We start from the raw sequence: 14,368 nt of genomic DNA, 5'->3' as shown, positions 1-14,368 counted from the left end.
CGTCTGGGATTTTACTAAGATGAGAAATAACAAACATTATTTCTCCCAGAAGAGTTCAAATAGATTCACCTCTGTAACAAAGTCACCTTATGCCTTACACACAAAAGCTATCTCCTTAAAAGCAAGTCACTCCTTGGACTAAGGAAAACAAGAGAACCTTTTGCCTGTGTCCCTAGTATCAGATGTGCAGATGTGACAGTATTTGTAGGAGACATTTTTACCCATCATGAACTGCCTTGGTGTTAAGAATGACAGGACACCTCAGTGATAATGAAAACATTTCTCCTTTATTTCAAGAAAGTCTTTTTTTCTGCTGGAAAATTGGAGCTGTCAGATAATATTCATCTGCAAACGCATCTCCTCTACGACTCCTGCAAAAATAATGCAGCAAAACTAAGTTTGGATTCTATTTCATCTTCCACTCCCTCCTCTATTTACAGCAACAGTTCAACTCCTAACTACCATATTTGATCCTGCTCTGAACTGTTTTGTACTACGAATACCAGACCCTTCTTCAAAGGCCATATTGGAACTTTCTGCCCCAAATAACTCCTGCTTTTTAAGAACATAGCACTTCACTGCATTAAGCTGAAAAGTAGGACACATACACGCAGTCCCTGGGATCAAATTGCCTGCATTTCAGAGGTGACCTTTCATGTGATGAGTGAAAAACTGCATCCCAATGCTCAGGCAGAAGCATGCCATGCAGTTAACACTGTGAAGACATTGACAAGGTGGCATGAAAGACTCCCCTATTCAAAGAGACAACAACACAGTATAGTTTGGTTTTAAGCAGTTTTTCACACAGTATCCAGCTTCAGTTACCTCTTTTGCTGACAAAACAAGTGGTTGCATAAATGGGCACTGTACTATCAGGTTTCCAGCACCATTTCATGTGTATTTCTAAAGAGAAGCTAGCTTGAAACAGTCAAGAGAGAACAGAAATCGATCAGGATACAGCCCTTTCCAAACTCCCCTTCCCAACCAGCTTTGCCCTTGCTGTAGGATGCTCCATCTCTCTTTCACTCTGGAATTCCTGTTTGGGAGCTGCCAGACACATCTCAAGCACAGGTCTTACATACTCTCCCCATGCTCCCGTTCTGGCCACCCAGCTGCTCTTGTTGGACAGTTTATGATAATGGGGCACCTGAAGGCCACCATCTGAATCTTCACCAACACTGCCCAACCTGTGGTCAGGTCTCAGATACACCCTCACCATGATGACTCAGCCAGCATCTCTGGCTTTCCTTGTAAAGTCTTCACCTTTGCTAAGGCTTGGTCTGGAGGCTTCTTCAGCATCTCCCAGCTTTCTCTCCTGATACTGCAGTCTCCTTACTCCAGAACCTTTAACTTAGCTTCTCTCAAGTCAGCCAATTGAATTCACTTGAGCATCTGCTCAACACTAGCTCCAGTTCTCTGCTCTTATTTTGTTGAGAAATACCAGGATTTGGGTTTTTAACATTGTTCTTCTAGGCTGTCCCCAAGTCTAACTTCCTCCTGTCCGGAAAAGGCTATGAACAAGATATCTCTGGAAAGGCAAAACCCTAAGAACACACAGCATGAGCCCTTACCTCTGAATAGCACTGCCTGATGGACATACTTTTGCGGAACACATCGCCAGATAGCCCACATTCTTCATTTGAAGAAACAGTCTCCAGCTCTGGCACTATGTTAACAAGGGAGTGAGGGAAGGGAAATCAACAAGCAAATCAGAACAGAGTCCTACTGAAATACAGATTAACAACCAAGAGAAGATTTGCTTACTCTCTAAATCCATCAGCCAGACCAACTTTCTAAAAAGATCTGCAAGATCCAATGTGTGGTCACCAAGGTAAGCTCGGGTGAATACAGTTTCCCGAAAGCATCCTGAAATAGGCTACAGTTTAGGTATTCACCTCACAGGAAAACGTGAGTCCTAACAGCAGGACTCCAGGAATCTAGAGCTGCAGCTTACACTCATTGTCCAATTAAGACTTTTCAAATATTGGGCTTTGAAAAAGTAGCTCATCATAAACACTAGCAGACCACAGAAAAGGAGATTTCTCTAGTCAGCTGTTCAGTAGATCAGGTCACTAGGAGGCAGGGATACAAAAGTCAGACCTTTCAAATTCATTTCCCATTCTGCCAAGCATCTTCACTCAAAACTTTTTTGGTCTTTGCTGATATTCAAGCCTGCTCCTCATTACAGTTAGTACAACCACAGACACCACTATACAAAAATCCTTCATTCTCGTGTATTGTCTCACCATTACTACAAAGCAGTGTTCATGATGCAGATAGAGGCACACAGTCCTCCTCCTTGCTTCAGGAGTGAGGAATGCCCAGTAGATTTCCTTACCACACTCTGGGTCTGTTTCCTTTACAGCATCAGCACTGGCAGATTCACAGAAGTCCTTTGAAAAGCAGCCAGCTGGCCTATTGTCATCTGCTGTGGCTTTCATCTCACTCTCAGGGAATTCTTCATGTTCCACATTATGTCGTGGAACTCCCCTAGGGAGGGGAAAAACACATTGCTTTTAGGACAAGGAATTATTTCTGATGCATTACATATGCCTCCCCTGCCTTCACTGTAAGAAAACTGTAAGAGAAGTGACAAGACAAATTAATCAGAGCTACTTACACACAATGGTCCTGTCCAGTGACAACAGGAATCATTAGAGGCACTGGAGGAAACGTTCTCGCACTCTGCCAACAAGAAAGGTTTCAGTGTAAGCAGCTGGAACAAGACTGATGGCCCCCTGGAGGGCAAGGCTCCAGATGACTGGCAGCAGGACAGAAAAGAAACCCAAATTCCGCCACATTTAAAGCCCTTCTCTTTCCCTACACGGGTGAACTGTGTGGATGTCTGCAGGAAGAAAGCAATGGAGGGGAAAACTCAGAAAGGAGAAGCCTCCCTGGCAAAGAGCCGTAAAGATCCAGACAAAGATGGGAAGGCAGGATGCCCCCACATCACAACCCTCCTGACCTTTTCAGCCCAGCAACGGACTATATTAATCTCCAAGCAGCTTCTGAAGATGGGAGCCCAAATAAGGCTGACACACTTCTCTAATGGAGGCACAGTGCAAACCATGTTGTTGCAGTTATATCAGCTCCACACATACCTATTTTGCAATCATGTTATGAGAAAACAGAACTTTATGTAAATCAGGTGTCACAGACTGTTCTTAATGACCTGATCTTAACATCCTTTCCAACCCTAACTATTCTATGACTCCATGATTCTGTGACTGTCCACTAAAAGGACTCTCCTTGCCGAAGCAAGATAAGCAAAAAAAATGGGAGCTATTAATGACTAGAACCATAGGAAACCCAACAAGGTATCTCCTGTGTAGCTAACTGACTTGTCAGGAGCCACTGAAGTTCAGAAACAGAGCTCAGGCTTATCTGGAGACAATTCTGACACTCCCCATCACTGCAAAACAAAGACAGCATTCAAAATACCTCAGCAGGTGCCCACATTTGCCATGATTGAAGCAGCATTGTTAAATAAAAGAACTCAAACTTCAGGCATTCATTCTCCCTCTTCAAACACAGAAAGGCATCTCGAGCTCGTCTCACTTTGAGCTTCTCCTCCTGCAAAGCCCGGGCTAGAGCTCTGTTGTTGGCTAGGATGCTCTTCAGATGCACACTGTGCCTGCCTGGAAGAGAACCATCCATTGTCACACATTGGAAATTGGCAGCAACCAGCACCAAACTGCTACACAGGCAACAGAAACATCTTACTTTCGCCATTTGCACCTGCAGACAACGGCTCATAGGCTTTCCCCAGCCCTGTCCTTCTCATGTTTCTCTCTCTTACTCGCTCTTTCAAGTTGGCCTGACTCCTTCTATGCATCTTCCGCTCGGACATGGCCAACTCCTACCTACACAAACAAGAGGCAGAGAACACCCACAACGGCCGCCCAACAGGGAGCTGCAAACAGGCTGCGAGAGCTGCCGGAACCGCACGAGGGCGGGGTAGGCCCAGGATCCCCGGCCAGCCGCACGGCCTGGCCCAGCGCGCCGCTCTGACCGCTCTGACCGCTCTAACCGCGGCTGGGCCCGCGCGGCCGGGCCCGAGGGGCTGCCACGGGGAGGGGGTGGTGTTAGTTCTGCTCGAGCTGACTTAACTCCCCTGTATCGCTTTTTACTCTCTGTGTGTGTGTGTAAATCAAGAGTATGCAGGTAGGGACTCCTGGTTGTCAGTGAGCAGCTCTTTTCTGACACACAGGACTCACCGTCTTGGTGGAGTGTGGCAGCAAAAATGCTATGATTTAGGAGCCCAGAGACTGTGGGGAAATGTCCCACAAAAGACAAACGGGGGAAACCATAGTTTCTCATTACCTTTCTGGTGCTGCTGTCTTTTCCCTAAACAAACACCAAATCTTTCAATGCTGCCCCAACAACTGCCCATACAACAAACCAACCCACCAGAAGCTTGAGGGACCAAACAGTGCTGGGTGTTAAAAACTGTCCTCAATAAAAACCCAAAACCCTGGTATTATGCCATGTTACAACCACCCTTACAGCCACTAACTCTGCACCTTTTTGGGGGCCGTAAGTGGGCATAACCCTGCACACAAGAGGCACTAAAACCATCTCTGTCCCCTTGCAGGCATCTCAGAAATTATCTGATTAATATAATTACATTTCCCTCTGGTAAGACTTGTTTCAGAAAAAGATGAAAGGTTTACAATTAATTCTTCCTAGGGCTGCTCCCTCTTAGTTCTTTCAATTGCCTTAAGAGTCATACTGGATCACAGAATCCAGCAGTATTCAGTTAGTCTACATGTTGGCAATCTTATGTTCTGGTTACTACAAATCTTAATACTTAGAAAGGATGCACTGGTGCTCCAGACAAAGTTTTGCAGTAGGCTGGTAACTGAGTTAGGAGCCCCTTATCTGATTGCCATGGTTTAGTACTGAAATCAGTTTTCCCTGTGCCATAAAACATCCAGCTTCAACAGGGTGGTGTAAGCAAAGTGAACTAGAAGGAGAGGTGCTCCCCACTATGTGCCAAATGAGGCTTTAGCCGAGTTTTGCACATGAGAAAACTTTCAAAACCCCTGAAGTATCCCTTTATCTTCAGAATACACAATTAATCACGACCCTGACAGTTTCTTCTGAGCAAGCACGCACCAGGAATCAGAAACTTAACAGCACAATAATCTACGTCATCACCAAACTACAACTGTCTCCCATTTAATGAGTAAGCCTAGAGGGAGATCTGCTACTTACACAGAGGTTTCTCAATAAGAAAAACATTTTATTTTCCAAGTCAAAGAGGTATCCTAAACCAAAAGAGACAAAGCTTCGGTGCCACACTGTTTAAGACCACGCTGTTTCTGGAAGGTAGCTCTGGTATAAGCAGGAGTACTAACCTTCTGCGTTGCAATGGCTCTAGAATATGGCTTGCTTTGAGAAACAGGGCAACAGGAAGTTGCAATAGGAAAGCATCTGATACAAATCTGAAAGAATGATTCAGATCAAATGGTGGGCTCCTGCTGGCCTCATGGGAAGTCCAACACGGGGGCAGTGCCACTTCAAATGCTCCACAACTGCCACCGCAGGTGCCATTCATTTCCCACTTGTGATGTGCCAGCTTGAAGAGTGCAAGTTCTTAACAGCAATTCAATGTCTACAGAGCATAGGACAAAAACCATACCACCACAGATAAAAAGACCACACCATTCCAGAAAGCACCTTCTTCCTTGTACTGCCCGCCCTTCTCCATGGCATCACTGTCAAAGAGTAACAGGCCAAGACAAGAAAAATCGGAAAAAGAAAAATCCTCAATGACCTTAGTCTATTTCAAACCCAAAAGGATACTTTTTAAAAAGAAGAGAAAGATCAGATTTTCCTATTCTGCACAGATTTATCTCTGTTTTTAAAGAAAACACAGAATGTCTGGTTTTGGTCAGTAAAGTGTCCATTTAATAAACTCCTTAGCCACATTTCCCACCCCTTCCTCCCACCCTAAAATTTCAATTCACACTTAAGCAGATGACATAATTTGATGGTGTACAACAAAAGTTTTAAAATCTATACTCTTAATACTAAGAGTATCAGGGCCTAGTATTTGACAAAATTACCTAGAACTCAGATGTGCCCATGCAAAAAAAGCAGATTTTTATATACACTCCCTGTTCTTTTCTTATAAATTTAAATATTTTACAAAAATGCATTTTCAAAATGTATAAAGTCTAGTGAATACCCCAGATGTATTTTAAAATAAAATGTTATCTGATTTCAAAGGTTATTTCAACAATGAAGTCTAAATTGCACGAGATAAAAGGCACTTGTGCTGTGTGATGTCTTGAGCAAATATATGTTAGTTTATAATACAGTAATACAGTGTTTTCTTGAATTCATGCAGTTGTCTCCGAGCATCAAGCATCATTAAAGCAGCCAAAAGAGACAGTGAGTAAACTGGATTCCACAGCTGTAAAACCATTTTCTATTGCAAAGTTGCACATACAGCATTGTGCTCCAGCTCTGACTCTGGAATCAAACGCTACAGAAAAATTGCTGTCATTCACATGGGAATTCAAACTACATTTCATTCTCTCATAAGTTACAAAAAGAAGTATGCCATTTAATTATGAAACTAAAACACCAGTGAACAGCTCAGTGTTCAAATAATTTGTGCCAATAAAAGTCTGTATTTAAAAACAAGCTAGGGGCTAGTTATTCAAGGAGCAGTGCATCATATTTTCAATTTCCACTTCACTGTTGTGATAAAAGCGCAGTCCTATTCGCCTTCATCTTCTCCAGCCTCTTCATTAAGTGGCTATTGGTCATCTCCATCTCTTCTATCTTATCCAGTGCTGTTCTTAACTATAAAATGAAAGCAAAAGTTATTATCCTTTGAAGTTTACTTGGACTTTCTGCTGTTCTTGAGCTTTGACAGAGGAAACAAACAAGAATACAAGTATTACATGCTTTACAAGAGTACCATGTAAGCTAAGACACAATACTCATTACTGCAGTCAGATGAACTGGAATTCAACTGCTAAAATACAAAATCAAGAGGCAATTGAAACATAAAACATGTACTAATTCCAAAAGAACTAGGTGCCTGCAACTTCCTATCACATGCTATTTAAAGGTGAAATCCTCTCCTCCACTCTCACTTGCCCATGGATATATATTCCCATGGGTAGCAGGTATCAGGATAGTCACACAGCAGCTCTTAAGCAAGCATGTTCAACAGCTCAGTCAAATACAGCTTCTTCCCAGCTCCCTGTGAGGTGCGCAATGGAAACTTCCCAATCTGGCACTTGACACAGGGAACATTCAGCTTTCCAGTAATTTTTATGGAAGGATTAGTATAAAACAGTAAAAGTTATCATATTTAGAAGAAAATAACAATTTAGATCCTTCTTTTCAAGGTAGGACTACATTGAATTGTAATTAGTATTACTTTTATATGCTACAGTTGTCTTTTGAATGTAACACTGACAGACTTGACTGTCTCCTCAAAAAACACTTAAAAGCTGTAACCAAAGACTACAAACAACACAGAACTTGGGAGCAAAAGAGCAGTTCAAGACTGAAAGGAGCATGGAGTATACAGCTGAAAAGGAAATCAAGTCAGTTACCTCTCGCTGAAGCTTCCTCTTTTCAGCTTTGAGTTCATCTTCTACTTTTTCTGCATTTTCTGCTGCATTTTTATACCTTGTAACCTGCCCTTCAAGTCGTGCAATCTGCAGACCCAAACAAGATAAAAGGAACAGTTACTGAGGTGTTCCACCCCAAGCTCACCTGCCACCAGCTGGTTTTAATTTTCTGAAAAGGTACCGTAACACAAGGCAACCTGTGAATTATCCATACAATCCCCCTCTGGGAAAAGGATGTGTGTGTTCGCATCAGCCATAATTTCAAAGAATGTTTAAAAGAACTAATAAAGCACTAAAACAGTTTGTGGGCAGAAATTTGGAATACCCTTCACTGCCTGTCCCTCCCTAGTGAGAGTCACAAGAAACAGCAGAGAATGCAACATAGCATTAAGACACAGCTGAGAAGATAAAGAAGGCTGAGGAACTACACAGAGCGAAGAGTTGGAAGAAGAAAAAAAAAATCAAGAGATACAGGGGCTTAAAAACAAAAGCTGCAAAGTTGGAAAGCAGAGACCATATGAGAAGTTGGAGACTTATCAGGGCACGATGCAAGAGGTCTTGAAATCAAGCACACAGTTCAGCAGTGAAGAGAGGGCTTGAGACAAGTCCTGCTGCAATCTGCCAGTGTTAAAGCCCACTTGCTGGATTGTACGTATAGATCCCTGCTACCCTCAAACCCATAGGACAGGCTACTAGCCTGCTGCTGTGCAGGACAGAACAACTGCACATCTCTGATTCAAACTGCAATCATTTATGAGATTTTGAGATGACCTATAGAGATGCTGAACTTTTAATACCATGCTCTGAGTTACAATCATGAAGTATAAATGGGTGAGGGTATGTATATCTATACTTATAAAAACAGACTCTTGAATTTCAGAGAGTAAATTATATACCGTCCAAAGTCTATACAAATTTTTTGCAAGTAATTAAGCTACATAAACTGATTTCCTTGAACTAGTAGCTTCCTCTTTATATTCTGTTGTACATTGACATCTGAGTAAATTCACTCCAGATTTTCTCTTATGGTTAGACTATGCACACGTATTGAAGGAAATATGGATAAAAATACAAATATAGTGCCATTATGTGCAAAGTAAAGAACAAACAGTAATCAAATAAGGAAATACATTTTCATAGTTTTGTTGAAAAAAGTATTGTGCAACTGTACAGAGCAAATGTAATGATAACAATAAATATTAAGACACACTTACATTTTGTTCCAAGGTAGTAATATCTTGTTCAGCTTTTGAAAGCTTAAATTTGTATTCACTAATTTGTCTGTTGGCATCTCCTAGATAAAAATTGACAGGAATATATCACTCAAAGCAACTCTATAAACTGGCAGTTTCCCTTTTACTCTAGAAACCACTAAAAAGACCATTTTATTGAGTAACCCGTATACAGGATGAAAGAGGTAGATGTGCTTTCAGAAATCTTTTTCAGAGTATGAAAAGGAAATAATTTCCCTGTTATTCAGAGAAAACAATTACTGTCTCTGTAAGAATTGCATTATCTCTCAGTTCTCTGAGATACACACCTTTCAAAACACATTTAGATCAGCAAACTCCTCTCTCAAAAAAAAAGAAAACACAATAACCAGCACACACTAAGATGGGTCAAAGCACAACAGAAATAATACCAGCATCATTTAGCATAGACATCTGTAACAACATTTGAATGATATGCAGCACAAGGCTTGAATCTGTCTGACAAACTCCAAGGAACATGGTACATTATTTTGGTGCTATATTTTAGCCCTGATATTGCCAGTACTCTGTTCACGTTCACTGCCACAACCACATTAAATGACTGTTTGTCAAACCAGTAAAGTTATCAGCTGGAGCAATAGCTTGCTTGAAGTGAAAAGTCGCTTCGTGCTTCTATGAAGCAACACTGAATATTGTGTTAAACTTGAATAATTTTTCATGGTTTGCTTCAAAGAATAAGTCTTTAAGATTATCAAAGATTCAACAAAATAAATAAAGAAAAAATCAGGTAGACTACATTAACAGACTATTCCAGCTGAAATCCTATCACCTAAACCAGAAACTGTTTTGAGTAGCAGCCCCCATTCTAGTCAAGGTCATCAACTGGAAAATAACTTCTCAGAATATAGTTATTCAACACTGGAAGAGGCAGACTTTTAAGCTACTTTGCAGTGAGAAGTGTCTACAAAAAACTAGGTGCACAATAATATATTCATTCCAATACTGCTACCACACCACAATATAGGAAAAGGAGCCAGAAAAGTCTGTTTCCTCTCCCCAGTAAGAATACTTTTGAATAGTAACCATATACCTACTCTGCATTTCAATTAGTTGCAAGTCAGAACCATTCTCTAAGCCTATGATGTCTGGATTCATGCCATCACTTTTAGAATATTTCTGTCGTTCTTCTTCCAACTGCATCTTCAGTTTTCTAACCTGAAAAAGAAGTGTTCTTCTGTGAAAAAGACTCCCGCAAGTTTAGTAGTTGTGTATCTAAATGTTCAGTGGGAAAAAGGCAAAGCAGTCCTGAGATGCCACTGACTGAGGCAGCTCTGTAAGTGTCTCGATGAAGAAGAGGCAGGAAAACCAGTCCCTGAGACCTGTGGCTAAAACTCCCCCTCCCCATTGCTGGGTGAGTGCATGTCAACACAGATTCCTCAGCTATGTCTTGTGTGTCTGGAATTTACAAGAAGTGGGAACTACTTCTTTTGACTCTCAAAATACCATTAGCTGTATGGTACTGTTGTATACTTGCAAAACTGCCATTCATAACAAATATTTTAACGCTGTTTTTTAAAACTATGTGGTGATAAACATGTGTATACATTTTTATATGCTTGTATTTATACCCTTGTATTTAATACTAAAATTTATTTGCATTCTAAACCAAGTATCTGTACTAAAATTAGGGTACATTCCCATCAAATGCAAACGTTGACAACATCACTTTAGATATGGAATGTACTCGAATAGGAACACAAAACCTATGGTATTTCTAGCAATCGTTCAATGGCTCCATGTTTTCTTCAGTACTCTCTTCTCAATATTGAACTGTGTTAAAATACAACTACTTTGATAATACTAAATTTCTATTTGAGTAATTGAAATGATCACAGAAACAGTACCACTCAGCAATACAGAAGGGCTACTTGAATTTATAAGTAATTTTAGTGACTTTAGTCTTTCTACACAAAACAAAAATGAAAGGAATAACAATTATAAATACATGCACTGATAGTAGATCACCAACAACCTAGATTTCAACTAACCAGTTGGTGAAATGTGGGTTCTTAATCCACCAAGATTAAAGTCACATGGATAAGGAAACTAGTGAGAGGAGCTGGTAATTCCTGGTAGCCAGCCAGGTAAGGAGTATTTTATTTTGCTTTAGTGCTTAAGCACCTTTGGTACTTAATATTTGATTATTGCCAATATATTAGTAGTTTGCAAAAGGATATACAAAGGTCTATTTTTAAAAATTAATAGCTTGTGTTACCTGTGACAGTAATTCCTCTTTTTCCCCAGCCAGTTTGCGTAGCCGGATATCTAAAACCAAAGAACCCAATTAAAAAAAAAGAAATCTGTAACTAAAAACATTTTTCATAACTTTTTGTTTGTTTTCAAATAAAATGCTCTTTAAAGCTAAGGCAAATAGCACTGGGAGCATAAAACCTTGGTATCTAATAAAATATCAGCCCTTCAGTTAATAGCAGAAAAAAGGGGTAAATATTTAATTCAAACTGTTTCTTAGAATAATTTTAAAGCAAGACCTCAGAGTTTAGTAATTCTTCAGAGTAAATTAACAACTGATGATTTTTTAAATAATAAAAACACAGTTTTGTCCCAATAGCTAGAACAGCCATTTCCAACGAAACTTTCTTCTGACTGTATACTCTTTTCCCTGTCTCATTCTTAAGGACTGTTATCTATTCAGGGAAGGCACCAAGCTTCCTCGTATGTTCAGAAAGTTTGCAGAAAGTGTTCTTAAATCACCAAAAAAAGCACTTGGGAGAGGACCCACGAGAATGTTGCAATGTCTGAAGGTCAGAAGACTGGTAGTGGCCACAAAGCATTCTGTCAAGCAACACCCTGCTAAGTAAAGCGGTTTCCTTGGAAATGCTAACTCTGACAGAAACAACACAATAAAAATCTGTAGCTCACAATGATGGAGCCACAGCACAACATGCATTAAGTCTCATCTTTGCCAAATCAAATACATGTAACTTATATATTATTTACAAATATAATTCAAGCCTATAGAGATACATCTTTGCATGTTGACTGAGTTTTACAGTAGACTGACTATGCATGCAATAACTTGTTCAGCCTAAGGATAAAAGCAAGTTAAAATAAAGGCCCCCAAAACTTCTTTCTACTGCCCATGCCATTTTTCGAATGTTATTAAAACTTGGCTTTCTAATGAATGTGATGAAATACTGCATATGCTTTACACTAAAAGGCAAAAATATTTCAAGGAAGGGGAAAGAATATACAGGGCTTTGCTTTCTTCAACAGAAGTTCTTTCACTGATTATACAAAAAGAACTTTTTTCCATGAAACAACAGAAAACAGGCTAATCTGAAAGACTAAACTTTCAGGCAAGATATTTTCTGACCGTAACAAAATCTGGATTAAGATCTAATCAATTACAAACATCCAAGCACATACTATTTTTTTACTCAGATAAATTTGTTTTCTCATTCAGCATAAAAAATAACAACCTTGAAAGTTGTATATTCCAGAAACATCACAGGTATCTTTCTGTGGCTGTAAATCACTGTGAACAGGAAGGAAACAAAGACTTCAAACACTCTATGACAAAGTATGGTAGGGTATTTTTACCTAGTGGTCCTTCTCCTGCAGATTCCAAGACTTGAGCAGCTTCCTGTGATACAACTGTTATAGCACCAACCACTGATTCATGGTTTACATCACCGTTTGGTGTGCCATCTGGGATTATAACTAATCCATGTTTCTAAAATCACAAAAGAAAAAAAACAAACAACCTACTCATACAAGAGCAGTGCTAAAACATAATCAGACAGAACAGTTCATAAAAAGCTTTTCAAGTTGATTGAAAAAGTTACAACTATTGAACCATTTATCCTACCCTAAGGTCAGGTTTTGAGACTGCACAAGAGTAGTAACCATGGTTCCTTTTTCATTGACCTTGATTTCATGCCCCACTCCTGGATTTCTGTTACTGCAAAGTAACCGCTACAAACATACCTCTCCTCTCTTCATTGTTTCCTTCAGGTCAGCCAACTCCTCTCTGAGCTCATCTCGCTCATTCTTAATGCAGTCAAAGTAATCTTTCTGTCTTTCTAGGGCCTGGGTTCAGGCAGATGGCAAGAAAAAGAACGGCACAGAGAAAAAGCATATGACAGCGAGCAGAGAGATTTTCTACAAGTAAATACAAAGAGCTCAACAAAAGTAAAGAAATTAAAAGGGGTATTTAATGTATATTAATGTACATCTCTGATAACTACTTTCTACAAGTCATATCTAGCCTCATTGCTGCATGTTTGTCATGCGAGTTTTTTCCCAGGAAAGTCTCAGTAGCTTCTATTATAGATTTTCATTTAGTGGATTCTATTTTTGGTAGATTTTGAAAAACTAAATCAAATACCAAGAGTGATTTGTCTTATTACAGGCATTCCGTGACCAGAAATAAAATTTGTTGGAACTCAACTGGCAAAGATCCTAAAGCATTACATCCATTGAACTAATTTCTCTACCTCTTACAGGGTATAGAAGTAGAAAACATATTTCATAGAAGACCTTGGATATATGAGCTTGTCCACTTAGAAATACTAGTTTATTTACTAGCTGCTTAATTACTACAATCACCCTTTACTAAACCCAAAGCAGTCAGTTTGAGAGGGGGAGAAAAAAGCAGCACTACTAGTACAAACAAGGATTGAAGCAATACGGACATAGATGGATTTGCCTACCTATGCTGGAGCTGTGTTACCTGGCAGTTAATCAGACACTTTCACTTGCAGCTTCTCATTCCGTTATTCATTCAAATTCAATACTGCAAGCATTACAAATAATCCTAACCGTACAGCAACTGCAAAGTGTACGTTTTGCCAAAAAAATTATCCACTAAATCTTATGTCATGTGTAAATGTTTAGGAATGGACTGATACCAAGAAAGAAATGAAGGTGTATACCTCTGTACTGTAATTGCCCCACATAACAATTGCAGTATGCTGAATTTTAATCATCATCTAGAATCCAGAGCAATGTTTTAATGGATTACTCTTACTTTCAGCAGAAAACTGATTTACTAATACGTAAATGTGCCATTTAAAATACAAATAATTCAACATGTGTGAAAACATTAGCTGTCACATCAAAAAGAACTCATGTGATGCCCTTTTATTTCCTAACACATACACATTTTCTAAGTACGTTATAAACACTGCAGAGATCCTTAATCATTGCATCATTGTGTGTTCCACTTAAAGATACACCTTTCCCATATTTGAAGAACAGCAGCAGAAACAGAAGGGGAAGTAAGCTCACCCACCAGACAGAATGGACACAGAGGCCCAGAATTACACTGCAGACACAGATACCATGTGCATGGCAGTGCCCTGTGATGCTGCTAACCTTCCCAAAACATCCTTCCTATCCACAACACTATGCACAAGTGTTATGTGCGTAGAAATCAGGAAAACTTGATGGGAAGAGAAACCGATACAGCCATGTATCTCTGACTTTGGACAGATGCTGAGCTGCTTCAGCAAAGCTGCTACTGTTCGTATGTTCAGG

General features: G+C 39.8%; 2 protein-coding genes across 2 annotated transcripts; both read right to left on the bottom strand.

The window, feature by feature from the left end:
* Positions 1–265: 265 nt before the first annotated feature.
* LOC133223804 (shugoshin 1-like) lies at positions 266–3,871 on the bottom strand. The gene is made up of 5 exons (XM_061374846.1): positions 3,724–3,871; positions 3,442–3,638; positions 2,621–2,685; positions 2,339–2,490; positions 266–371 (listed from the first exon to the last, which is right to left on the bottom strand). The coding sequence occupies exons 1-5, from the start codon at positions 3,848–3,850 to the stop codon at positions 331–333; spliced, it is 582 nt and encodes a 193-aa protein (XP_061230830.1). The 5' UTR covers positions 3,851–3,871; the 3' UTR covers positions 266–330.
* Positions 3,872–5,843: 1,972 nt separating this feature from the next.
* Positions 5,844–13,235, bottom strand: LOC133223795 (leucine-rich repeat flightless-interacting protein 2-like). The gene is made up of 7 exons (XM_061374835.1): positions 12,818–13,235; positions 12,431–12,563; positions 11,085–11,134; positions 9,904–10,024; positions 8,813–8,892; positions 7,581–7,685; positions 5,844–6,816 (listed from the first exon to the last, which is right to left on the bottom strand). Exons 1-7 carry the CDS (start codon positions 12,830–12,832, stop codon positions 6,706–6,708), a joined length of 615 nt encoding a protein of 204 aa, XP_061230819.1. The 5' UTR covers positions 12,833–13,235; the 3' UTR covers positions 5,844–6,705.
* Between the last annotated feature and the right edge of the window lie 1,133 nt (positions 13,236–14,368).

Source organism: Neopsephotus bourkii, unplaced genomic scaffold (genome assembly GCF_033783945.1).
Source record: "Neopsephotus bourkii isolate Nb327-2 ecotype Australia unplaced genomic scaffold, CSIRO-AGI_Nbou_v1 NB_1655, whole genome shotgun sequence".
In the NCBI taxonomy this organism is placed as follows: Eukaryota; Metazoa; Chordata; class Aves; order Psittaciformes; family Psittacidae; genus Neopsephotus; species Neopsephotus bourkii.
This window is presented reverse-complemented; position numbering and strand designations above follow the sequence as displayed.

Bases quoted from the DNA above. Each gene is read 5' to 3' on its own strand.
- LOC133223795 (XM_061374835.1), bottom strand. The intron at 11,135-12,430 runs GTAAAAATACCC...CTTTGGTTTTAG, and splicing joins TGCAGGAGAAGGACCACTAG to ATATCCGGCTACGCAAACTG. The intron at 6,817-7,580 runs GTAACTGACTTG...TTCATTTTATAG, and splicing joins AGAGGAAGCTTCAGCGAGAG to TTAAGAACAGCACTGGATAA.
- LOC133223804 (XM_061374846.1), bottom strand. From the start codon at position 3,850: ATGTCCGAGCGGAAGATGCATAGAAGGAGTCAGGCCAACTTGAAAGAG. The intron at 2,686-3,441 runs GTATTTTGAATG...TCTTGTTGGCAG, and splicing joins AAATGTGGGCACCTGCTGAG to AGTGCGAGAACGTTTCCTCC. The intron at 372-2,338 runs GTAAGGAAATCT...TTATTTTTGCAG, and splicing joins GGAAACAGACCCAGAGTGTG to GAGTCGTAGAGGAGATGCGT.